This window comes from Actinia tenebrosa, unplaced genomic scaffold (genome assembly GCF_029948245.1).
Source record: "Actinia tenebrosa isolate PJP-AT-01 unplaced genomic scaffold, QUT_ActTen_1.0 PGA_scaffold8__29_contigs__length_14323225, whole genome shotgun sequence".
NCBI classification, from domain to species: domain Eukaryota; kingdom Metazoa; phylum Cnidaria; class Anthozoa; order Actiniaria; family Actiniidae; genus Actinia; species Actinia tenebrosa.
Window position 1 is genome coordinate 2,583,470 of NW_028292585.1, and position 24,790 is coordinate 2,608,259.

The 24,790-nt window shown below is 37.2% G+C and overlaps 4 protein-coding genes across 4 annotated transcripts; 2 read left to right on the forward strand and 2 right to left on the reverse strand.

The window, feature by feature from the left end:
- Window positions 1–653: 653 nt before the first annotated feature.
- On the reverse strand, window positions 654–4,307 carry LOC116294340 (uncharacterized). The gene is made up of 6 exons (XM_089024164.1): window positions 4,074–4,307; window positions 2,640–2,854; window positions 2,344–2,479; window positions 1,989–2,028; window positions 1,503–1,629; window positions 654–1,287 (listed from the first exon to the last, which is right to left on the reverse strand). Exons 1-6 carry the CDS (start codon window positions 4,207–4,209, stop codon window positions 796–798), a joined length of 1,146 nt encoding a protein of 381 aa, XP_088880290.1. The 5' UTR covers window positions 4,210–4,307; the 3' UTR covers window positions 654–795.
- A 2,262-nt stretch (window positions 4,308–6,569) lies between these two features.
- Window positions 6,570–12,885, forward strand: LOC148904952 (tight junction-associated protein 1-like). Its single transcript, XM_089024166.1, has 8 exons — window positions 6,570–6,658; window positions 7,989–8,115; window positions 9,998–10,032; window positions 10,476–10,649; window positions 11,121–11,187; window positions 11,641–11,748; window positions 12,250–12,342; window positions 12,483–12,885. Exons 2-8 carry the CDS (start codon window positions 8,098–8,100, stop codon window positions 12,702–12,704), a joined length of 717 nt encoding a protein of 238 aa, XP_088880292.1. The 5' UTR covers window positions 6,570–6,658; window positions 7,989–8,097; the 3' UTR covers window positions 12,705–12,885.
- A 142-nt stretch (window positions 12,886–13,027) lies between these two features.
- Window positions 13,028–18,307, reverse strand: LOC116294353 (WD repeat-containing protein 25). The gene is made up of 5 exons (XM_031701936.2): window positions 17,383–18,307; window positions 16,887–17,017; window positions 16,257–16,427; window positions 15,624–15,764; window positions 13,028–13,581 (listed from the first exon to the last, which is right to left on the reverse strand). The coding sequence occupies exons 1-5, from the start codon at window positions 18,233–18,235 to the stop codon at window positions 13,360–13,362; spliced, it is 1,518 nt and encodes a 505-aa protein (XP_031557796.1). The 5' UTR covers window positions 18,236–18,307; the 3' UTR covers window positions 13,028–13,359.
- A 276-nt stretch (window positions 18,308–18,583) lies between these two features.
- On the forward strand, window positions 18,584–24,507 carry LOC116294342 (uncharacterized). The gene is made up of 8 exons (XM_089040726.1): window positions 18,584–18,631; window positions 18,735–18,869; window positions 19,442–19,569; window positions 19,864–20,039; window positions 20,538–20,720; window positions 21,296–21,396; window positions 21,672–22,098; window positions 22,488–24,507. Exons 1-8 carry the CDS (start codon window positions 18,607–18,609, stop codon window positions 22,792–22,794), a joined length of 1,482 nt encoding a protein of 493 aa, XP_088896852.1. The 5' UTR covers window positions 18,584–18,606; the 3' UTR covers window positions 22,795–24,507.
- The last annotated feature ends 283 nt before the right edge of the window (window positions 24,508–24,790 follow it).

Here is a 24,790-nt window from a genome sequence, read left to right on the forward strand (position 1 = left end):
TCAAAAATAACCAGGACCACACTTCCAGACATCGAGTGCTGAACCGTCGTCTGGACTTAAGGCTACGCTGGAGATTTCGTGTTCGACCCCAACAGCGCTATCCCGGGAGAAATAACAGACTGATCAGGAAGCTCGGCACCTCATGAATCGATTATATCAATGAGGACTAAGCTCCCATTGACAATCCTTTCCATGTGGGATGCATTTTGGGAAACAAGCAGTGTCGTAAAATTGATATGAAAATGCCGAAAATCAAGATCTTATTATCCTTCTCAAAAGGCATTGAGACATTTATTGATAAGAAAAGAAAAGGAAAACGTTGTAATCAAGAAATGAAAAATGTAATTATGAAGAATTAATATTAATTGCAAGACTTTTGTAAGCATGCGTACAAGAACTCACTATGACAACAGTAAAAAAAACCAACGCACATCAGATGCAAATCCAAATTTGCAGTTGCTTCATATGTCAACTTTGGTGCTAGTTTGAAGTTTCATTACTGTTATGTTGAAATAGTAATTAGCCAAAAAGTCACGACAACTATTTTAATATATTTAGCTGGTATGCAAAATTGAAATTGAAAGATATTTTAGAAAATTAAACCGATTTTGAGAATACATATGTTTATAGTTACCATGCTAACGCCTAGTCGGCTGAAACGTAAATCTTTTTTATTCCATCTGTAATTTAACGTAATTTAGATATTTTTGTCTTGTGTCTTAGTTACATAGAAGTTATTACTTTTTTTTATTATATCTTCAAGAAGTTCAATATTTGTTCATATTGATTTATGCTTCATTTGATTAGGATATACCCAGAGGCAACAATCAGTTTGTACCCAACACTGCATTGGCTTTGACAGAAGTTACCACATGACGTGTTTCCTGATTCGTACGGAAGACCAAATCCTATCCAGCTATCAGGCGTCTGGCAGTCTGATTCCACGTCCCCTTGAATTCCTATCCTCGCTCGCTTAACGCTAAAGCCCTCGGTATTACAACTGGTTTGTAACGATGATCCACCTATCAGAGACAGCCATTTCTCTCGACCAATAGAAAAATTGCGATAGGTTTTGTCAGAAAAGATGTCATACAAGGAAGGAGCAGGAAACGGGATAACAGCCCAGTTCAAGTTGTTCCCGACTTTCATACCAACACACAAGCTCTGGAAAGGCATAACCCAGTAGCTGGGCATCTTGGTCTCGTGATTGTCAAAACCGGTTTTACCTGCTGATAGTCCATACGCCTTCTTGTTGGACCACAAGGCCGAGCCATAAGCGAATGTGTTCTGGGGGGAAAAAGGTTGGATATTTTATTGATTCATCAATCCTTCACAAATCGGCTATCACATCCTCATTGGACATGATTCTTTATATATTTATATATTTCCTCTCCTGTTAACCGTTAAACAAAGAAACCATTCTCAAGAGAATGGCAAATGGTCTGACAGGAAAAACATTACGCCCGAAGTAAAAGGGTTTACTAGTGTAAGAAAGTAGTTACCTTTGAGCCATCGATCTTCATGGCCAGCGTCCATCCACCTCCACAAATAAGATCATCATTCAAATGACAGTATATATCGACCTCCTTTCCACCAATGGTATACGTGTATGGGATATTTTTACGATAGCTAACGAAGCGTAAGCAAGGAGTATGTACATAAGGTTAATTCAATAACTTTGAGCCGTTTCAATTTTTTTTTTATCGGCGACAAAAAAATAAATAACTCCAAAGTCTAACTGCGAAAAATGATTTCTGGGTCCAAAACGGAAAGTATTTCTATAAATATTTTTCTTGACTTTTTCTTCATTCAGGATTTTTAGTCCAAAGCTCTAATTGTTTCAGTTGGATGTAAATTAATCAATGAAAACAAGGTCGTTGAAATTGATTTATGTCAAATATAGCATTCTAATACGAGATTAAAAAATATATTTCACCTAGCAGAGTGTATAAAAAAGTATTTGTCTTATGTCAGGGCGTATAGCTTACCTTGTTGAAGTATAAATATCAGCACACGATTTAACATTAACTGTTAGGAAAATATAAAAGAATTAATATAAGTAATGAGAATTCATGCTGTACAACTTATCTTGAGTGAAAAAAATTGCGAGGACAGCCAAAATTACCGGGATTAGTCGTGTTAGTATTAAATCATATAGACAGGGGTGAAAAACGCGCTGCGCATGCTCTGAAGTTCGGCGGGAAATTCGTAGACGCGTCGTGTTTACCAATAAAACCATTGGAGATTTACCGTAAACACGACGGTTCTACGATCGCACTTCCCGCCGAACTTGAGAGAATGCGCAGTGCGTTTTTTACTCATTTCACTCACATAGTAACATACCTGTCCATAAATTGCAGTCAATGCCTTTGTTAAACGAATTACATATACAGCTATATTGACGAGCGTTCTCCTCCAGCACACACCTTCCACCATTCTTACATGTAGCTTTACCACAAGGATGGGGATCCACATATTCCTGTTATCAGAGAAAACACCGAACATGGAGTTAGTATTCTCATTTAAGGGTTTCTTGAAGTTTTTGGTTTACAAGCTTGCAAACATGGTGCGTAATTTGGGAGGCTCTGGAAGACGTTTCTACTTAATAACATCACTTGCATCACAGGAAAAGAAAATACCTTGATTGCGTATATATGCATGTAACCAAGCCTTTCTTTTATATCCAGCTCATCTTTTGATAGAAATCTCCGTTCGCTGAGCTCGCAAAGGTGCTTGGGATAGCCATCTATTTGGTAGTTGACTGACTGACACTTTGAATCTTCTAGGCATGTAGAAGTACACGTTATCTGGCTGTCCACTTGAAGGGTCTTGAATATCTGACGTCTGGCAAAACCTTTGGCAATAAAAAACAGCGATTGAAAAGAACAGATGGTATCGAGCTCATATTAAATAGCAGAGAGAAAATAACTCAACGTTGAAAGAACTAAAAAAATCAGACCTGCCTAAATAAATAACGGTAAAGCTGAAGCGAGACGTAAAGAATCAATATTATAGAGTTTTAGATTTACGTTCACGGCAAACGTGAAACGTCAGTTGACCAGTAAAAAATTCTTTTAAATGACTGAAAAAGAATCGCGAAAAATTCCAAGTAGTAGAAAAACAAAAGAATATTTGTCTTTGGTGAGAAGGTTTGTAAAAGGTAAAGTAAAACACAGGAAAACGATGAAAACGTGGTCACGTTTGCCGTTTGCGGGGAGAAAATAAGTCAATCTAAAACTCTCTAATCCCCTTCACACTTCTCTGCGCCATCTTGAAAGGTAACCGTGCCTATTCATCGATAGAGACATGTGAATATATATATTTTTATTCATTCATTTATTTTTAATTAATCAATTAATTTGTTTTATTTATTTTTTCCTAAGCGCGCGCAAATTTGTTTAATTTGATGCGCGCGCACATATGCCATGGTTTGATCGCGTTTTCCTTTGTCAATATGTAACGTTTTTCATTTCCCTGAGGATGGCCGAGTATGCCGAAAGCTCGGAACATATGTAATAAATCTATGGTTGATAAGACAATTTATCATGAATGTAACAACAACCAACAAGGAAATATTTGATGTGAAAACCTGTTCAAGGTGTTAAAAAAGGTCTCTATTATTGCAAGTTTAAGCTCACCGTTCGTCTCACTTCGATGCATAGGCACGGGTGCCTTTCAAGATGGCGCAGCCGAACTGTGAAAGGGACTATTCGAAAACAATTGAGTTTTATTACAACTTTCCTTTAAAGTTTTCTCGATATAAATAAGTCATTACAAACCCTTTTCTTTTCGTCAATTTAATGTCAAACAATTGATCGAGAAACAAAGAAACTATTAGTCACTACTATAAAAATTCGTTGCTGTACAAAAAAGTTTGAAAACTCTTTGAAGTGGTAGAAAAGAAGGCCGAATCTATAATCTTGAAGCCAGTTGAGTGTGACAATAAGTGACAATTCGAAATCCGGCGGTCCCGGTCATGTCTTCGACATGAAAATCATCAAAACTCGATCCCAATCTAGTCCTTGAATAATTCGATTAATAAACTCGGTGTAAAAATCTCACAAAACCCTTACCTTGAATGCTAGAAAATAATCCAGTTCGTATCCCTTCCTCTCGAGTTGGAAACGATGATATATCCTCGCTTGAAATTATGTCGAAGCCGTACACGAAAACCCAAAAAATTAACCAAATTAAGCTTACTTTTCCCATAGTTCGCCGACTATATATCAATTAGTATCTTCTATTCACCTTAATCTGGTTTTTCGAGTTCTAAATATATTTATATTCTTCTATTATTCAATTTTTCGTTATTGTTCAGCGGTCCTGTTAACTAATTTCCCCTAGAAATGAATCTCGACTGCCAAATCGCACCTAGGATGGAATGTTTTTATTGTTAGTCGAGAGGACTGTTGACCAGCGTTTTTTCATTAGGGAGGTCAGAATTCAAGATCTTACACTCAAAAACCTTTTATCTTTAAAGATAAATTCTCTTAATTTACCCTCATACATTAGCCGACGACATTTGTCAACTAGAACAATGCTAAAAATAAAAAATCTATTTTTTCCTAAAGTAGTATATTTTGAAGTTTACGATGCTCTACGACCCCCTCATTTGTGTATTGCTTTTGTTTTAATGAATCATTGGCTTCGAATTTATATCAAAATTTGAGAGACTCTTTGACAGTCACCTTGCTTACATACATACTGAGTGTTGTCAACCGGCTTTCCACTATTATTCAGAATATATTAAACTATATCTAAGATTTGCTCTCAACAGACTGTTTTTGTTTTGGGAGTAAAGTGGGAGCTAGGATTTGCCTTTTTTGAACAAATAACCATTTAGACATATTTCTAAACGAATTGTGTCGCTTTTTTGGCCAAGTACACTGTTCTTGAAATAAATATATTTGAGAGAAAGTCTTTAATTTGTCGATTCGTCGAGAAAAATGCTTGTCAAAAGAAAAAAAAAAAAAAAAAAAAAAAAATATATATATATATATATATATATATATATACGATTGTTTGCTATAAAAACACACACCTGAATTCTGGAAGAACACTTCTTGATCCATCTTTGACTACATGAAAGTTTTTTTAAAATTGTTTTTGGTCTATAACTACTTGTCCTAAAGCGATTTTTTTTCTGTGCATTTGAGAGCCGCCTTTGTGAGTAGTTTTGCTTTGAAATCAAGCGGGATTCCTGCGTTAGGTACACGGACGGACGAAAAAATCAACTCGATGGTTTACCATTTTTTCTCAAGTATGGTGCTCCGCGCGGGAGCTCCGCTAAAAATGCTTATAAATGGCCTGCAGTTTCTCTTTTTCCCCAAGAATTTTCCTCTGCTAGATTGTAATTATACGGATTTGGGTAGACAGGAATAGGTTACTCAAAAATAGAAAGTTTCACTATTCTATATTCTATTATTTTAAAAAAATCAAAAAAGAAAAACGGAAAAAAAGGGTCAAAAGCGAGGGTAGGTATAATATTTAGGTCACCCATCCAAGTGCTAACCCTCCCCGGGCGAGCTTGACTCAGTATCTTAAACGACAACGATTTATCCACAGGACCACGGTTCCAGGTGAATCAGCATAACAATAGCCGTGAAAACAACGCACCGAATAGAGTATACTTTTTAACAGTATTTTTTCGACCGATTCCGTGCGTGGCAGAGATGCAAGGGATTAGCCGATATGGTCTGGGGGCCGGCTGGTCTCTCCCCTGATGCTTCGGCTAGAACATTTTCTTGCGTAATTCGTACACCCAAGGGCAGAAGGATTTAATCGCCGTCAGGTCCGAAGTCCATACGCCGCCTCAGCTCTGCGGATGTCTCGGGGGTATGGCAAAGTGGAGTCGTTTTTTTTCCTTCTTTTGGTGGGTTCGAATCTCCGTTTTATCCACATATTTTTTTTCTTTTTTAATCCTATATTTATTCCTATTCTTGTTGCGTCATGGCGCAAGTTCAAATTCACAAGTAGTGTGACATGCATAACGCAAAAACTGTTTATTTTGTGTTCTAAAAAAAGGCAGAACCTGCACGTAGAGAACACCTTAAGGGAGAAGATCGTCTTAAACATCTTTTGACTAACATTGCGACGAGGCCTCTTTGCATGATACAGGCAACCCAGTGAACGCCTGTAGGACGTCTTGATACGCGAAGCGTGGAAACGAGTTATTTCTGTATCAGGCTATCTATAAAAGGTTAACCTCGGCATTTCTCAGTGCCAGATAAATGAATATCGAATTTACTTTTCGCGAGAACCGCGTGATTTAACTTCCGGCTCAAATCTCTTGCTTACGTCGCTACCCATGTCTGAAGTACACTGTCAAGTTCGCTGACAACCCTGCCTCGTCTCTAAAACTAAAACTAAAATCCTTGCAAAAAATTACAGAAAAATTCGCTTTTGTTGATATATGCAATATTACGCGGATGTTTTTTTTTACTGAGTTTCTTTGGGTAAATCAAATAAATTTAATTTTTAAAATCAGATGTAAATCTTTTGCCCGAGAGGACTGGAGACTATGTTTTGATTCATGTAATTTGAGAGCATTCCGTGATTGTGACGCATCAAATACAAACACCTTGAGAAGAGATAGCACCACTAAATCATCTTCCCGGTTTGAATCTAGGTCGTTGTCCACGAAAGACAGTTTTAAAAGGTAAGTAAAGCATTTTGAATTCTACAAGCATGGTTTTAAAACGGCTACAACTGAAATTCACTCCTTCATTCCCCTCTGAAGTCACTTTTAGATTAGTATTTTTAAACTATTCCGTAAATCTTCTTGGCTAACATTAATCCCCGGCATTAATTTGTTTTTGTTGCTCAATTGGTTGTCAAAACCTTTCGAAAATCTTGAAACCTCCGGCTTACTTTACATGGGTGAAATAAGGGTTTCATCCACGTGTTTTGAATTAGGTAAATAAGCATGGACAGCTAGTGTGATAAAGTATATTAATTGCATGATTATGTAACCAAATTTATGATATTTGTTTATGTAAAGTACAGCATTTAAGAATTCTGAAAAAAAAAAATCGATGTGTAGAGAAAGACTGATGGAAGTAAAGGAAGCTAGTTTTTACAAGCCGTCAACGTTGTAGCCAATATTAATATATCTTTAATGCTAGAAGGCTCGACTGCTTTGAGGAACACATGTATATATATCACACTATTTAGGATGTAAAGGAATTATGAGTATAGGTATAAAGATTTGATCTGTAACTCGCCACATGCTCGCTATAAAGGCCATAGAGCGGCGTTTGATGAATAAGAAATCTTCGTTTCGCATTTGTCTGGAATCGATAGGTTTGTAATGTTTTTGCCGATCAAAGGTCACATATTTTGAGTGTCATTTGGTGTCATCATGATAACACAGGGATCCCAATCCTTGCCGTTCATCGGGCACTTACTGACATGATAATCGGAAGATTACTTTTTTTGGATAGCAGGACATGTGTCAGTAGGAAAGGGAAAGAAAGGAAGAAAAGGAAAGGAAATGAATGGGAGGAATGGGAAATGAGGGAAGAAGATCTGTGACCAACAAGAGCAGTTATTTATATCAAAATAAATGATATACAGATGCTTTGGTATATTTTCAGAAAATGTGTTGTCAAGGAAAAGAAATGAATGGGAAGAAGGGGAAAAGAATATAAAAGATGTACGACATGCAAGAGCATTTTTTTGAATATGAAACTGAGTTTTTCTTTTAACTCACTAGAAAATTATACACAGTTGCTCAAGCGCTAAATGGGATTGCCCAGATGTGTACAATCAGGGACTGCAGACAATGACATGTTTTTGTCTTAGTTTGAGTTTCATTATGAAGAAGAAGAAAAAAAGGATTCTCCGTTGACCTATTAAAGTAGTATATTACACAGTTAAATAATGCTATTATTAACCCGGGTGTGGATTGATATATGGACTCCCACCTTGTGCACAGTGTAATGTTAACAGGGCTTAGTTTTATATTTTTCTATTTTTGTTTTTTTTAGCCAGGAACAAATCATATCCAAGCAGCATCAAAGAAAAAGATTTACCAATCAATTTTTCTGTAACTGGAACCGTATTCAGTTTCAACACATTACAACTGGAAACTTCATAATGGCAGAGCAATGCATGGTAAGGAATCTCTGTGAATTTTAGTAAATTGAATCATGTATTTTTGTTTAGCCATGTTTTGATGACTTGGAATTGTTATTTTCTTATTATATTTAATTCCCTTGTGTATTATTTCTTTATTTTGCCTTAAGATTTTAGAATAACTATTATTGTCAGTGCATTCCAATGATAACAGACATCTGCACATCCCAAACCAAGGGAAAAAGGAAAAAGGAAAATGAGATCACTATTTTAGAATAACTATTATTGTCAGCGCATTCCAATGATAACAGACATCTGCACATCCCAAACCAAGGGAAAAAGGAAAATGAGATCACGTATAAGACTTACTCAAACTAACAATTATTGAATTCATTTGAGGATAACAAGAAATGATAATTTTATTTACTCATTTTGCTTTAAATATTTCATCTTTTATCTTCAAAACTCTTAATTCTTACCGTACACAAGTGGTACACTTTTCCTCAATAAAAACCAAAACACTCGTCGTGGTTTTCAGTCTTTAGCCCACAAACGTGTTCTTGCAAATCATCCTTTATGTAATTGACCTTTGACATGTATTCCGTCAATTGCTTTAGTAGTAGGAGAACGATTTGAATTCACTTAATACCAGTGAATCTGTTACAAGGTGATTTAGATTGCAGCAGTGAACAGAACAAGACAAAAAGAGCAAAGGATAGGAATCTAAGTGATTTTTATGTAGATGGCAAGGGAAGAATTTATGGTGCTGTAGCATGAGAAGAATTTCGCTCTTTGGAAACAAACCCTATGAATGTCAATCAAAGTATATTTTTAGGTTAGCATCACTTTGAAGAACTCGCAAAAAGGCTCGCACTATTTCGTGATTTAAAGAAAAAGCAACTCTTACTGAAGAACAATTATTTTTTTGGGACTTTTTCTTAGATAATAAGACAGTTTTTCCTGCAGCATGTTAGGAAGATAGTTCATGTTTTTTGACCATTATGTTTATAAATAGCACTAGTATTAAGGAAAAGGTGGAATGATATGAGCCTTGAGGTTAGGACCGATCTCTGAACCGATCTATTAAATATGGATTAAGGTCGTTAATCCTTTCCGCCTACTGCCAAACTTGGCATCGCAATAGTATGATCGTCATGCTCTGATGTTGGATGTAGGTCTTCAGCCCGTGCAAACCCTTAGATCGGATCTTTCGTCACTTCTGTTTTGGCAGAGGTCCAGCGCTTGCACAAGGCTGTGATCAAGAGAATTTAATATTGAATCGCGATAAGGATTTAACAGTGATTCTAGAGAGTGACTTTTATTCCTCTCATTCTATTTCAATTTGTTTAGGAAAACCATGAACTCGTAGACCAACTTCGAGTGTCCGAAGAAATATAATTCTGTAGCTTATAACAAGTGGGCGTAGCATTAGCATTGGGCTCAGAATTGACTCCGGAGTTACTGTACATATCTACAAGAGAAAACTAACTAAGAGAAAGAATCTCTGGTATTCATGCTTTTAAACATCATTGGCACAGTTTGATCACAGGGGGCAGAGGGGGGCACTTATCTGGAACCCGCGTCAGATACCGCGCGCTACAATGCGCGCGCCATTCCTTAGACCTAACGGTTCCAGTTGCTTGGCGTATTATGCAGCGCGCGGTATCTGACCGGCTCAAGCTTACTCATATTATGTACAGCGGTAAATTATATAACAATAGAAGATAACCCATAAATTTGAAAGACCAAAGATTGTATTCCTTGGTATTTGTAGCGGCAGTGATGCGCAAAGCACTGAGACTTTTACTGATCTATAAACCAACTTTTTCCCCTGTTATCTACAAATGATTTCCTTCAACAAAAAAAAAAGGAAAAAAAAAACCACCTTTCAGCTAATTCATTGACTTCCTATGGGTTTTAGGAATGCGGATGTACATGTTCAAAATGTAACGCAAGGTAAGTTCGTTTACCGTAGAGGGGAGGGGTGGGGTCACTACGGTAGCCCATAAAAAGGGACATGCATCAAGTTAGAAGTACGAGTAGCTGCAAATAAGAAAAGAGTTGCTGAATTTTAGACGAGTTGCTGCAAAGAAGAAACGAGTTGCTGCATGTAAAACAAGTTGCTGTAAATACGAAAAGAGTAGCTGCAAATGAGAAACGAGTTGCTGCATGTTAAACGACTTGCTGCATGTTAGACGAGTTGCTGCATGTTAAACGAGTTGCTGCATGTTAGACGAGTTGCTGCATGTAAAACAAGTTGCTGCAAATACGAAAAGAGTAGCTGCAAATGAGAAACGAGTTGCTGCATGTTAGACGAGTTGCTGCAAATATAAAGGAGTAAAGAAAGCATCTTTCCTAACAGCTTATAATTAAAATATTTATTCTTTTACTGGTTTTAGTTCGGAATGTATTTCCCTCAGAGAGGAAATAGTAAAACTCTGTAAAAAGTTGAACGAAAGCGAACGACGAACACAAGAATTGGAATTAAAGCTCAGAGAATCAAATCTTGAGAAGGAAGCAGAGCACTTGAGGATCCAAGAGAATTTCGAGTCTTATTTGGAGCAAAATAAACGGTAATTTCGTCAAAATTTAAAAATAGGCGTTTGTCTGAAAAAGCGCAAAAAAAAAAAAAAAAAATAAATAAATAAAAATCTCCCTACCTCGGCTCAGCCTCACTCGGACACTATAGAAAATCCAAGCGAAAAAGGAATGTTTGGCACCTAGATTTGCGCGCGCATATATTTTTGTCTTTGGAACAGTCATTCTAGTCTTAAAGGCAAGGACTATTATGAACCATCCGAAGTGGGAACATCAAAAGCATATTAAGAATTTTGATTTGGGAGCTGACCGCAAAAACAAAACTAACCTTGCGCGTCACGTACACGTGCCGACGTTTGTACTACTGAGGCGAGGGTTGGGGAAAGGCTTGGCATCAAGCATCAAAATGTTACGTTCTTGGAGATGAGGTAGGGATGCACAAGTACCTTTCGAAGACTCCTCTGGATCATCTATTAGCAAATATTTTTGATCTTGTATTTTTCCAGGTTAAAGGAAAGTTATGATCAGACAGTCAGACAAAACCAAGAACTCGAAAGTCAAGTTCTGAAAATGGTAAGGGGAGTTTTAGGGTGGCGCCTTTGCATTTCGTCACAGTTATTCGTCAACAGAAGCGGGCGCTGTTCTAATTTTAGAAGTTTCGCCTTGGCTTGTCTACCAAGATCCTAAATGCTAAAACCCCTATACTAACGTACCATGGAGTACTTACAGCACAGCACGGTCACGGTATGTAATTGACCCCTTCCTTTGAACCAATCACAGCGCATTGGATCATTGCTCATTCAATGAAAATGCTAAGAGATGGTACCATCACTGCAGATCTTTAAATTTGGGCCTCCCTCCATCCTGGCTACACCCCTGTTTATTTATTGGATGAGCAAGATTCTTGCGTTGTGATTGAACAGATGGATGCCGACATTTCCATACGGTTACCGTGCCATGTAAGCGAACTGCTTTGCGCCATCTTTCCGAGTAGTGTGATTTCAAGTGCAATTTGTATCTACACAGGCTGATGAACTACAAACTGAAAGATCAAGGTTTGACGAAGCTTTGATGGCGATGACTGAACGACTTATCGACGCTACAGAAAAAATGAACACAATGGAAAAAGAAACGGTATTTTTTGTTCCTTTGAGCTTGTCATTAATTTTATAGTAAGAAGTCATTTATTCTGGGAAAGATTTGGGGCAATTGTAGTGTTCGCTTATGTGCTGCCTCTTTGCGACTAAGGTCATAAGTTGAGGGCTTTTCTCTGGGTTCTCCAGTTTTCTTACTTCAAAGTTAGAGGCAAGTGGGGTGCACTATTGTAAGCTTCACGGCTGCCATTAGCGCCTTCATACGCAGCCCATAAAGTCCTCTACTGGTTATGAATGTGAAGCGCATTTAGATATTTCAAATGCGCTATGTAAGAACCTCATTATTATTATTATTCACTACAGCCACCCCTCACCCGCCATCATGTAATTTGAGTTATTTTTCTCTCTCTCAGTGCTTCGAAGGTTTTTCACCGGGTTCTCCTCCCTTCTCAACAGTTTCCCATGTTGTAACCATGCTCCTAACAAACCCTTAAGACAAATAATTGAATAAATCTTTCATGATTGGTTGTCTTGACGACAGGTTAAAAGCAGAAAAGATTGCGCACTGGTTGTTCAGCTTCTTAAATGTAACCAATCACTGGACAGGAATTTCATCTCCAAGAAGCTCGACTCGGTAAGTGAACGTTTCGCTGGGTGCGCGCCTAATCAATTCAAGTCTATAATTTTATTTAAGTTTTCCCCCTGGGGCATATAAATTGGGTACTTTGTGAATAGCCAAGTTTTAGTTTTTAAAGTGAGTATTCTTGATCACAGTTCCCCTCAGAGCTCAAGGGCAAGTTGCAAGAAGAGTTAAAACTGAAAGACACGAGTGAAAAAACTGAAAAATCTCGATCTATGTCAGCAGTTGACAGTAATGATAATGCAACAGTGAGAAGTTCCTTACGTAAGCAGCCATTTGCTCAGAGACGCAGTAAATCGGTCACCTTTTCAATGTCTGAAGATGAAATCATACAAAATGGTTTCCATCAGAATTGAAAATGTCATTCTTGAATCTAAATTGTACATTTGAAAACATCTAGTTAAGGCTATTAAACTCTTTACAAACCAGATAACAGAGACAGTAGAAAAGACTTTTAATGGAAATTTATTTTTTGATGATTTTGCATGTTTTTATTCTCTGATATGAATTGCGGGTGCATTAATACTCCTCATTTATGCTACAAAGTTTTATACAACCAATAACATCAAAAACGTATGTACATATATTTTACAAATCTATATTTTATATAATATTTTATATAAATTATATATATATATATACAAAATTAACAAGAATTTAAAATATATATATTTCCGATCAAATAGATGTTTTAGGATGGAGCTGTAATTAAAACAAATTATACAATTGCAAAATTGTGATTTAGAAAAACAATAAAATAAATTTTCAAGATGTTATAATTATATTTTAATATTATATTATTCCCAAGGATGATGGGGGGATGGGGGAGGGGTGGGGGATATTTGAGGGAGGAAAGTAGAGGAAAAAATAGAAGTGGGGGAGGAAGTCTCTCTCTTGCTATGCTGACACAGAATAAGGTAGGGGCATTATTTTTATTACTGCGCAATAGAGAGAAAATCCGTGATAGATAGAATTCTATCCTGTAATTACCAGAAACTCAGTTTAGATGATTTAGACCCAAATTACAATTTGTCCATCCAGAGTACAACTTGCAACAGTTGATGGTAAGGAGGGGTGGTAAGTAACATCAATACATACTGATGGGTGAGCAGACAGAGATGAAATGTTACGAGATGTATGGCTGTTGTAGATATACATTTTACCATCGGCAGACCCGGAGATGGCCAATGTTCCGTCTGGACTGAAGTCACACCCAATAGAATATGCTGCAACCTGAGAAAAAATGAAAATGAAATAAGATGGAAAAAAATGGAATGGATGGGATTCTGCTGCTAGAGTCTAGAGAGCAATGTCTGAATGAATGAATCCAGCCAACTGAAGTCTAGTCCATTCCATCTATGTACGGTTCCTGTTTTCCAAAATTAAAAAACACTTAAATTTTGGGCATTTAGAAGAGAAAAACAAGTTTTAGAAGTTGGGCATGTTTTTCATATACAGTCAATTCAAAAAATGTTGTCGTCGACCAGCTCAAGCCTACGCAACTGGACCGAAAGGAACTCTGGGTAGCAATCATTAAAGCCGATTTGACTCCATAATTTTATCTGACTAGTTATGCCTGGTTAACAGCACGAACCTTCATAGGCGAGCGGGAAGTGTTGAAGGAGACTTTTTTTTAATGCCTTCATATTTTCGAAATTGTGAACTGAATCATAACTACTTTGTTTTCCTTTCCCTAAACCCAAAGACATGCATTTGATGGATTGTTTCTTGCCATTATTATCTTATTACTAGCGGGAACAATTAATTCAGAACGAATATTTAACTGCTTCAGTGATTTTTACCCATATTCCTTTCGGTCCAGTCGCGTAGGCTTGAGCCGGTTGACAACAACGTTTTTTGAATTGACTGTACATTAAGAACATCCATAGCCTTTCAAAAGGTAAAAATTCAAAAATTATTTTTTGTGATTCAAGATCCATTCACTGACTGAGGCCCACTCACTTGCAATCCATTTCAGTCACAACCAATTCATTCCAGTCACATCCAAGTAACATCATTTATCTCAATAGCATTTTCATATAGGAAAATTAGTCATAAAAATCTGTAATGATCCACAGAGTCAGCTATAGACACATGATGTATACAGTCCTTTGAAAAAACTTTGCCGCTGAACAACTTCACATGAACCTCAACCAGTACCACAATCCAAAAGATTAAAAAAAAATTTCCATGTTTTTCCCCCCACAGAAATTCGGAATAGAATCACTAGTTATTAATAAAAGAATAAAAATCACAGGATAAAAGCTGCAAATTCGGCGTAAAAAAAAACACGTCTATGTTCCGTACGATCCAGCCAACCAAAGTCCAGTCCATTCCATCTATGTACGGTTCCGGTTTTTCCGAAATTAAAAAACACTCAAAATTCGGGCTTCTAGAAGAGAAAAACAAGTTTTAGAAGTTGGGCATGTTTTTAATATTCATTAGGAACATCCATGGCCTTTCAAAAGGTAAAAATTCAAAAGTATTTTTTTTGTGATTCAAGATCCAGTCACTGACTGAGGCCCACTCACTCCATTTCAGTCACAACCAATCCATTCCAGCCACATCCAAGTAACATCCAATTTATCTCAATAGCATTTTAATATAGAAAAATTAGTCGTAAAAATCTGTACTGATCCACCAATTCACCTATAGACACATCATGTATACAGTCCTTTGAAAAACCTTTGCTTCTGACCGGCTTCGCATCCACAGTCCAAAAGATAAAACCAAATTTTTTTGGCATCTTTTGCTTGCAAAATGTCGGAATAGAATCAATAGTTATGGATAATAAAATAAAAACCATAGAAAAAAAGCTGCAAATTTGGTGTAAAAAAACTCTACGGTCCATAGAATCCAGCCAACCGAAGTCCAGACCATTCCATTTATGCACTAGTTTACATAGCTAATAACAAAAAACATATTTTACAATCATCACTACTCATGTGTAACTCTTCCATGAACTTCACTCCACACGCACTACCACTACATTCTATCACAACATACAATACTCAACTCACATGGTGATTTTTACAGAGGGAGGTACACTAGAGAACCTAGACAAAAAACCTCGTGGCAAGGGAGAGAACAACACATCAAACAAACTCAACCCACATATGATCCAGTCTGAGGCAGGGCTAAAAACTAAACCACAGCGGTGAGAGAAGAGTGGTAAACCACTACACCACCCACAAATAATGGTAGAGAAAATGAAAAAAAAAGGTGGGAAATTCAAACCCTTCTTTTAGTATATGTATACTATAGCAGTTTCTTACCTGATGGCCCTCATATCTTTTATACTTGTTGAGCTTGTAAGGTCTCTTTGTTGAAAATATTGCCATGTAGTTACCATTAGACTGTGCAACAAAGTACGATCCACTGGGATGAACACGAAGACAAGTACAGGTAAATGCTTCCTAAAAAAGGAATAAATAATCATGTCTCCTATCTTATGCTGGTTTCAAGAAAATACCCCAACCCCACTCCCTGAGGTTCCTTACTTGAGAAATAAAAAATAAAACTTTAACTGCTATATACCGCAGATTCACCTTTTTCAGTTCCCTTCATCATGAAGGCAACTGAAACGTCATTATTAAGAGAAAGCAGTATATATTTTCATATACTACATAAATTATATATTACTGGTATATTGACCTTCCTAGAACTCTCCACTCCTTGAAAATTTCCTGCCCCCTGTGTATGGTAGGATACAGGCATTTTCTGGAATTACACACATCCATCCTAAAATAACCATTACATCAGTCACCAGCAACAACAGTCTTTCTCAAGACTACACTCACCCAGACGATCACATTTCACGACAAACTTCAACATCTGGGTTCAAACCATTTACTCTTATAGACCATTATTACCCCCAAACATTATGTTCCTGGAATATGGACCCTTACCTGGTATATTTGATTAGACATAATTGCTGTAGTCTTAAAGTCCCAGACCATAATACCCTTGTCGGTTGCATTTCGTCGAAGAACTTCAGCAGCTGAGATAAACTGCTCACCATCAGGAAGGAAAGCTACATCCTGAACCTGGCCAAACGATGCTTGATATGATGATACTATCTGTAAGATAAGATAAGATAAAGTCTTTCATAATTAGATAAGGGGAGGAGAAAGAGGGGCGAGGAGACAGAGAGGTGGGGGCAGGTGGAGAGAACAGAGGGGGGACGGGAACAGAGGAGATGAGGGGATAGAGGGAGGTGACAGAGGGATGAAGTGATCATGACAAACAGGTGAGGCAACAGGGGGAGGTGGAGGGGACAGATAGGTGAGGGGTAAGGGGGATGAGACAGAGGGGGAGGGGTGATTTCTTTAGCCATGCCATATCTTACAGTAACCATAACCATGTGTTAATTGGATTAATTACTGGAAGACAATGGAAGCCATTTCAAAGTTAGGTCATGTCATACCACTGTAATATGTGAGGTCATGTCATACTATGTATGTGCTGTATGTCAGTACCATGTGTTTACCATGCATATGACACCTACTCTGACTAACACAGCATTGTCTATAGCTAACCTTATTATCTCTGATGTCCCAAGAGAATATTCCATGTCTTGATGTACCAGATAAGAATGTGTTAGGGTCTGTGGGGTGGAACTGCACACAAGTCACATACCCCTGGTGCTGAAAACTATTGATCTGTTTCCCTTAGGAATAAATGATATAGAAAAATATTTATTAGAAACTAAACTAAATGCAAACTTAATGTTAAATTATAATCAAGTACAGTGATTATTACTGTCATTCTACTGTAACTGTCAACATTCGAGTTTGTCAGCCAATCAGATTATGAATCAAAAACCACAATATAATTTGAGTTACATGTATTGAAAGTCTATAAAAGCTTTATTCAAGAAGATGAAATGATGAAAGAAAAAGTAAAATTATATCTAAACAAATAAAAAATAAAATAAACTTGAGTGTTCATGGTCAGAGAAGAATGTCAATAAGTTGCAATAATTGAAATTTAAGTTGCAATTTAATAAATTCCTAAAAGTGTTATTACTAGTACCAGTTTCAAGGTCCACAAGCCTGGCACGCTTATCATATCCACAGCTAAGCACCTGACTCCCACAGGCACTCCATTTGACATCTTTTACAGCCCCCCCATGGTATGTGAGCCTGCTCAAACAGACTCCACTTCTATTAGTGTCCCATATTGCTACTGTCTGGTCCATTGATGCCGAAGCAAGCAAATTCTGTTTCTTTGGGTTCCATTTGATGTGATTCACACACTGTGAATGACCCATGAATTGAGTCCAAACTTTCCGAGGAGGCTTATTGTTCACATTACAACCATCCACATTTTCGGTTCTCTGCATTTCTGTATTGTCTAAATTATTATCACAAGCAACCACTTGTGATTTTGAAATCCCTGGCTCTACTGTCTCTTTGAGTTTTTCTCTTTCTCTTTTAGAGATATATGGTTTGGGTCTTGCTCCCAAGCTTGTAGTCCTGTCTTCTGGATTCTTCCTCATTGGCCCAGCATCAGATGCTTTTCCCTTGATTTCATTTTTTTCCTTACATATATAACTACATCTACTACTCGTAGTGATGCTGGTGTTGAGCGAAAAAACACTTGCTTTAGCGAAGTAAGACTGCCCTTGAGTTAATCGTGAATATCCTTTTACTGTTTCTGTTGAACCAGAACTCACTACAGCTCCTTGATTTGTGATATTTTTCCGTCCATTTTGGAGATCACAGCTTTTTTCAGGCAAAAGTTTGTTCTTGTTGTCATGAATATTGTCAAAATTCTTAGATGATTGTTTAAGTTCTTTTTTGTCTTTCGCTTCAGTTTGAACTGATCTAAGCTTACTTCCCTCGTCATCTGAACCAGAGCTATCGTAGTAAAGTAAAGCATCCATTTGATTGTGTCAGAAAACAGGGAAAAAATGAAAAGAATACCTTTCTCGTTCTCTAGCTCTTTTTTGATTGAAATCAACCATTTCCAGTTCCCTCACTACCAACGTTCCACAGGCAACCCAAAGTGATATCAAAAGTAACGCCTGGCGGTTATTGTCGCGCGCAAGAAAGCGTGGCTATAAATCTCCTTTTTAATTTGGCTTAAAGAGATCCACTTTATAAAGTAAGCTATTCTTTTTCATTTTTTTAATAAAATTGCTTTTTTAGGTGTGTTTGTACTTTGTTTTGTTGGCGCAAAATATTGAAATCCCAATACCGCCCAAAGCTCCCATCTACCACATGATGTGACGTCATACCAGGGACCAAAATTAATATGGCGGACGAAGGTGCAGAAAATAGTAAGGAAATGTTGTGACCGTTTAAACGTGATTTTTGCGTTAAATATGTTATTTAGGATTCTCAATTCATATTACTATACACATGTTTTGTCATTCTTCATAGAAAATAAATCAGAAAATGTTGATGGTCGTGTAAGAGTCGCTGTTATTGGTGGAGGAATATCAGGTTTAGCGGCTGCGTCGTCTCTAGTACAAGAAAGGTTTGATGTTGTTCTTCTTGAAGCTTCAGACTACATAGGCGAGTGTGTTGTGGATAAGAAATATCAGTTCGATATCAAAGTACAAACGTTGTAAATCAGGGCCAACACAATACTATTTTATGCAACGACCAAAGTTGACTATAGTTATAAGTGCCATATTTAGGAGCTAAAGATTTGTGCTACATGTGGCTTGCCATATTTGTCATTCATTGTAGTCTCCCCTAATGATTTCTGTAGGCATATTACAGCTGGCATTGATTATTTCTATGAGAAAATTGGTGTCTCAAAATATAGTATTATAGGCCAGAATGATGATCTTATTATTTTTCAAGGGACAGCATTTTGCAGGACAGCCATAAGTGCATTTATTGTTCCTCTTTTTCAAATATGTGTCAAACAGTATCATGAGTATATATTTCCTCTACATATTTCTGCTTCTAATATGAAAGAATGATTTTTACGCTAATATATATTACATTGAAATCCACTAATGCTTTGCCCAAGATAATGTATGCATTCATAATGACATATTTGCAGTAATGGAATTGGATGAATTGAATGATTACAAAATACTGTTCAATAATTTAGCTTCCCATACGTAATCTCTTAGGTGGGAGAATTAAAACAGTGACAGCATTTCCTGGATTCCCACCTATAGACCTGGGAGCTGATTTTATTCATGGCTCAAACTCGATTATAAATAAGCTTGCGGAGGAGAATAATTGGACTGTCAAACAAGTATGTGTATACAATTTTGACATTAACTAATATGGTTCTTCAGTATTATTCTATTTTACTTTTTACATCCTCACCATCATTTTGTCTAATCAATATTCACTCAGAAGGCCCTTGTCTAAATCTTTGATCGAATTTTGATCCTGGTGTGTGCTAATCCCACTGAGCATTATGCAAATGCTAACAATATTGACAAATGTAAATATGATGATGATGATAATGATGAGGATTGTGATTTTAAATTTTGGATTAATTAAAGGTTTATTAATCATTATTAATAAATACCAATGTATTCAGTCGCATGGTATAGATCAAGAGGATCCTTACACCATTACCATATTCTTGGAAGGAAAGCTCTATTCCTGTCATGATACAAATCAACCTGACATATTTAATGCTACCAAGGCTTGGCATGAAATTTCAGGTCTGGGTGAAAAGTTGAACCAGGATGGTGATAATGCCACAGTCAAAAAGTACGTAATATTATTTTTATAAAAAGGCTATTCTTGTTGAAAGAAAACCCCAGATATTAAGACAGTAGAGCCATTAAATTGATTGAAGAATGTTTACTTAAACAAAAATGTCCTTGCTTTACAAGGGTAGCACTTACCAGTGGCTAGCAAACCTGTGGCCCTTGTTCCGAATGCTGTAGTCATACAACTGTAGTTTGTGTATGGGAAGCAAGGGACCGTAGCACAGTAGTACAGTAGTAGAGCATTTGCCTCACTTGGCATCACATGTGAGTAGGGTTTGTTGTGCCTCTTGCTTGATGTGGATAAACCAACACATCTAACTAAATTAAGCAATAAAATGAAAAAAATATATATATAAATGACATGCAGGCTATTTAAACAGAAATTGCAGATGATCTTAACACCACAAAAACCCCATTCAGAAGCAATACTAATAAGATTATAAATGGACTTTAATTCTTATCTTTTTTTCCCTTTTTTTTCTTGTGTCATTTATAGTGATCTTGGTATATTTAAAAGAAACCTTTCTTCTTGGCTAAGTTCAAAAGAAGTCAGTCAAAACACCATTGATATTATTGACAGTAAAGTCTGCCAGACTAGTGGAGGCACACTGGACATCATTGGAGTCCAAGAAATTGCTTACAAAAAAGCCTGCTGGGATTATGGTGGAGAAAATTACAGGTAATTTGTACTTTTTAAACAGAGAAGATCTTGTGGAACTGTACAAATGTGTCATGCTATGATCATGTTGGTCACCTCATGTCTGTACATTCTCGCTGATCTAGTGTTCTGTGATTGGTTCAAATGCTACCATCAATAGCCCTTTCTTGATTTTGCTTTACCAACCACAAACAAATGTCTACAAGTGGAGATTGGACTTGATAAAGTGCAGTAAATGGATAAACACACAAGGTCTAACTTTGACTTGAATGCATTGTTTTGTACAGTGGTCACTCAAGTGAAATCAGGGAAAGTTTGCTCCTTACCATAGACTTTTCTGAATTTGATAAACATGGAATGTTCTGGTTTAGCTTGGGATCGTACAAACTGACATCCTATAAGGCATGATGATCAAAAATGTTTGTACCCAAGATAGATACATTTGCACCTTGTTTGAAGAAAATCTCAGAAAAGGTCTTTGATGATGCCTGATGTTATCTTGCCTTTTCACAGTCACTTGAAATCTCTTCAGTCAATCATCAATACTCTCAAACTATTTAGTTTTCATGGAGTGGTTATTTTTAACCCTTTTTCAGGTTTGAAGGATCATATGCAGTTTTAATTTCACATTACCTTGAAAAGTGTGCAAAAGTGGAGAAAAGATTGAATTGGCCTGTGAAGGAGGTCAAGTGGATTGGTGAGACATTCTTTATTCATACATAATGTATTTGTATTATTTTGCAACTCTAAAGGTGGGTGCCTAGCCATCCAATTCACCCCCCTGGATGGATCCACCCTTGCCCTGACCTTTCATTGATCTCCCCATTATTTGTCACAACAGGGGAGGGAGAATAAACCTACTTCTAATGTACAACTGTTTCCCCACCCTCCCCTGATCTGTTCTCTTCCTACCAGGCAGGGGTAAAGAAAGGGTGGACTAGACAGTGATCAGCTCTCTTTTTCCACTACCAGATAAAAAGAAAGATATAAGTGTGAAACGAACTCCAGGAGTCGTCATCACAAGTCGAGCAGGAGAAACCCTGGCAGTAGATTATGTGGTAGTCACAGTACCTATTACCATCCTCAAAGATGGTGATATTATCTTTTCTCCTCCTTTGCCACCCAAGAAGCAACATGCCATCGACACTATTCACATGGGAGCTGCCTTAAAAATAGTCTGTAGATTTAGAATACCTTTTTGGCGGGAAAAAACTCTCATTTTTCCTATCAGAGGGTTTCTTAGTCAAATATGGACGTATTCACGTAACCCGAAAGAAGATGGCGAGGAGTGTCACGTGGGTGTTGGATTCGCAACGGCTGCATTAGCTGCACAGAAGGCTCATCTTTCTGACGAAGAAGTTTGCGAACAATTTCTGCAACAACTAGACGAAATATTTGGGTAAGCACGGAAAAGTACTTTGCTAAATTTCATGAATATCCTATTTTCATTAGAGTAGAAAGAATGTTTCTAAAGTTTTAGAAGGTGCATTCCCACGTGACCACCAATTGGCTTTCAGTCCGGACCAATCAAAGCGCAAAATGTCAGCAATATTATCCAATCACAATCCTAGAGAAATGGAAGCCATTTGAAAGTCGTTACGTCATTTCCACCATGTTGGTTGAATTGAACAAAATACTTTTTCGTAGTTTTTTTGTTGTTGGTTACAGTGTATTTCAGTAATTTCTAAAGCAAAAGAGTTTGTTGTTTTGATCTTTGCGGAAACTTACTTTTTTGAATGAAACAATTGCCCAGTAAATAAGTGACCTTTAGGCATGCAATTCTTCTAGGACCGATGCCGATCCAAAACCTGCCACCAACAACTTCATAAGCTTTGTGTACGAGCACTGGTCCAGACACCCATATATTAGAGGAGGATACAGTACACAGACAGTTGATACTTATGGCTTGAAACAACACTTATCAGCACCAGTAGAAGGGAGGTTATTCTTTGCTGGAGAGGCGACCAGTCTAATGTTGAATGCTACAGTGCAGTCAGCGATCGGGACTGGAATGCGTGCAGCTCGTGAAGTCTGTGAAGCAGCACAGTTGAATGTTGAGCGAAAAATAGTTTGCAGTGTTCGTGCTCCTCCTTAAACTCCTTGAAATTCCTTGAATTTCATTCAAGTTTTCAAGGGCACTTGAAAAGCTCTTGAATTTTATGATTTTAGCAAAACTCCTTGAAAATTCCTTGAATTTTTGCTTTGACCATTACTTGCATGGTTCTGAAATAGATCTAATCAGAAAGATCGGAAAATCTGAAAGTCGGCCATTTGCATTCACCGTTTAAAACCTTGGCATAGTTAGCTGGACATACTCCTTGAAAATTAATTTTTGGGTCCTTGAATACTTCTTGAATAGTCCTTGAATTTTAAGTGGTTTCCTCAGCACGAACTCTGAGTTTGTTTTATTAGATTAATGTAGTTTTTAGCGTTATTTCCGTTGAGAGTTTTAGCTGCAAGGGCTGCGCGAGGAAGAGCAGTTTTGGAACCGAGGATCGAGGGTTTGTCTCGGGTTCTCCAATTTTTCCTCCCTCCGTAAAAATCGGCTCCTAAATTCCAGTGGAAAAAGATCCACTTTGTGGAATCCATTGTTAATATCCGATATTATTCATTATTATTTGGTTAATGAGGTAAGCTGAAGGTGTGTCAGCTATCACTTTTCAATTTGGCTCTTTCGTATTGGTTCTCCAAACTCATATCAAATATATTAATTAAGCAAAGACGAAGCGGCTTCAAGACAGCCCGAGATCGTCCTCTTATGCGCGTGCCGTTGTCTTCAAGCTTGATGTCATTATTAGGACGTCGCTTGATGCTTTTTAACCTCCCGGTAAGGACGCAACCCTGAAGATGTTGCGCGCATCAAAAATAAAGTTATTACTTTGTTTTTGAGGTCACCTCGTCTTTGCAAACCTTTTTAATTAATAAAAGTACTCGTGAAACAGTTAACTCAAATGTTGAGAGAGAAAAACTTTGCATTGTCATGACACTGGCGCAGAACAAAGTTTTTGTCTTCAAGTTTTAAATAGTTAAATAATTTCCCTAAAAAGTGAGTCACATACCCCTGGTGCTGAAAACTCTTGATCTGTTTCCCTTAGGAATAAATGGCATAGAAAAATATTTATTAGAAACTAAACTAAATGCAAACTTAATGTTAAATTATAATCAAGTACAGTGATTATTACTATCATTCTACTGTAACTGTGAACATTCGAGTTTGTCAGCCAATCAGATTATGAATCAAAAACAATAGAAGTCGAGTTAGATGTGTTTAAAGTCTATAAAAGCTATAAAAGTCTATAAAAGAATATAAAATGATGAAAGAGAAAGAAAAAATAAAAGTATAGTTACATTAAAAAAATAAAACTTGAGTGTTCACAAATAGAGGAGAATGTCAGTAAGTTGCAAATAATAAATTCCTATAAATGTTATTACTAGTACCAGTTTCAAGGTCCACAAGCATGGCACATTTATCATATCCACAGCTAAGCACCTGACTCCCACAGGCACTCCATTTGACATCTTTTACTGCCCCCTCATGGCACGTGAGCCTGCTCAAACAGACCCCACTTCTATTAGTGTCCCATATTGCTACTGTCTGGTCCATCTCGCCTCTTACCCCTATCTGGGGTCTCGTGTTCTTGGAATTTTCCGCTCCGCCTCCATAAAACCTAACAAAGTAAATGCCAATTTGACCTATGGTTAGCCATGCCTTGATTTTGATCAGTGGTTTCAGGGTATCGACAAAACCTGAGTGTTTTTTCGTTTAAACTTTGTTTCCTATCAAACTAAGGTATTGCTCCATCAAAAGAATGACGTGGCAAAGGGAAGGAGGGGGGGGGGGGGGGGACACCTAAGGTTTTTTCAAATTAACGAAAATTTGGTACGTTTTTGACACATAAGGTCAAGACTTTTGCTTGGCCTGATCATAAATCAAACTGGTAAAAAACGGAACTGATAGCAAAACTATGCGTTGCGTTGATCATCAAGTAAGAGGGCCTCGATCTACGAGAAAAGAATAATAAGACTGCCATGCGTCCGAATTCGCCATGATTTCTCATCCAAATTTTCTTTCGTTCGTTGGAGGGTCTTAG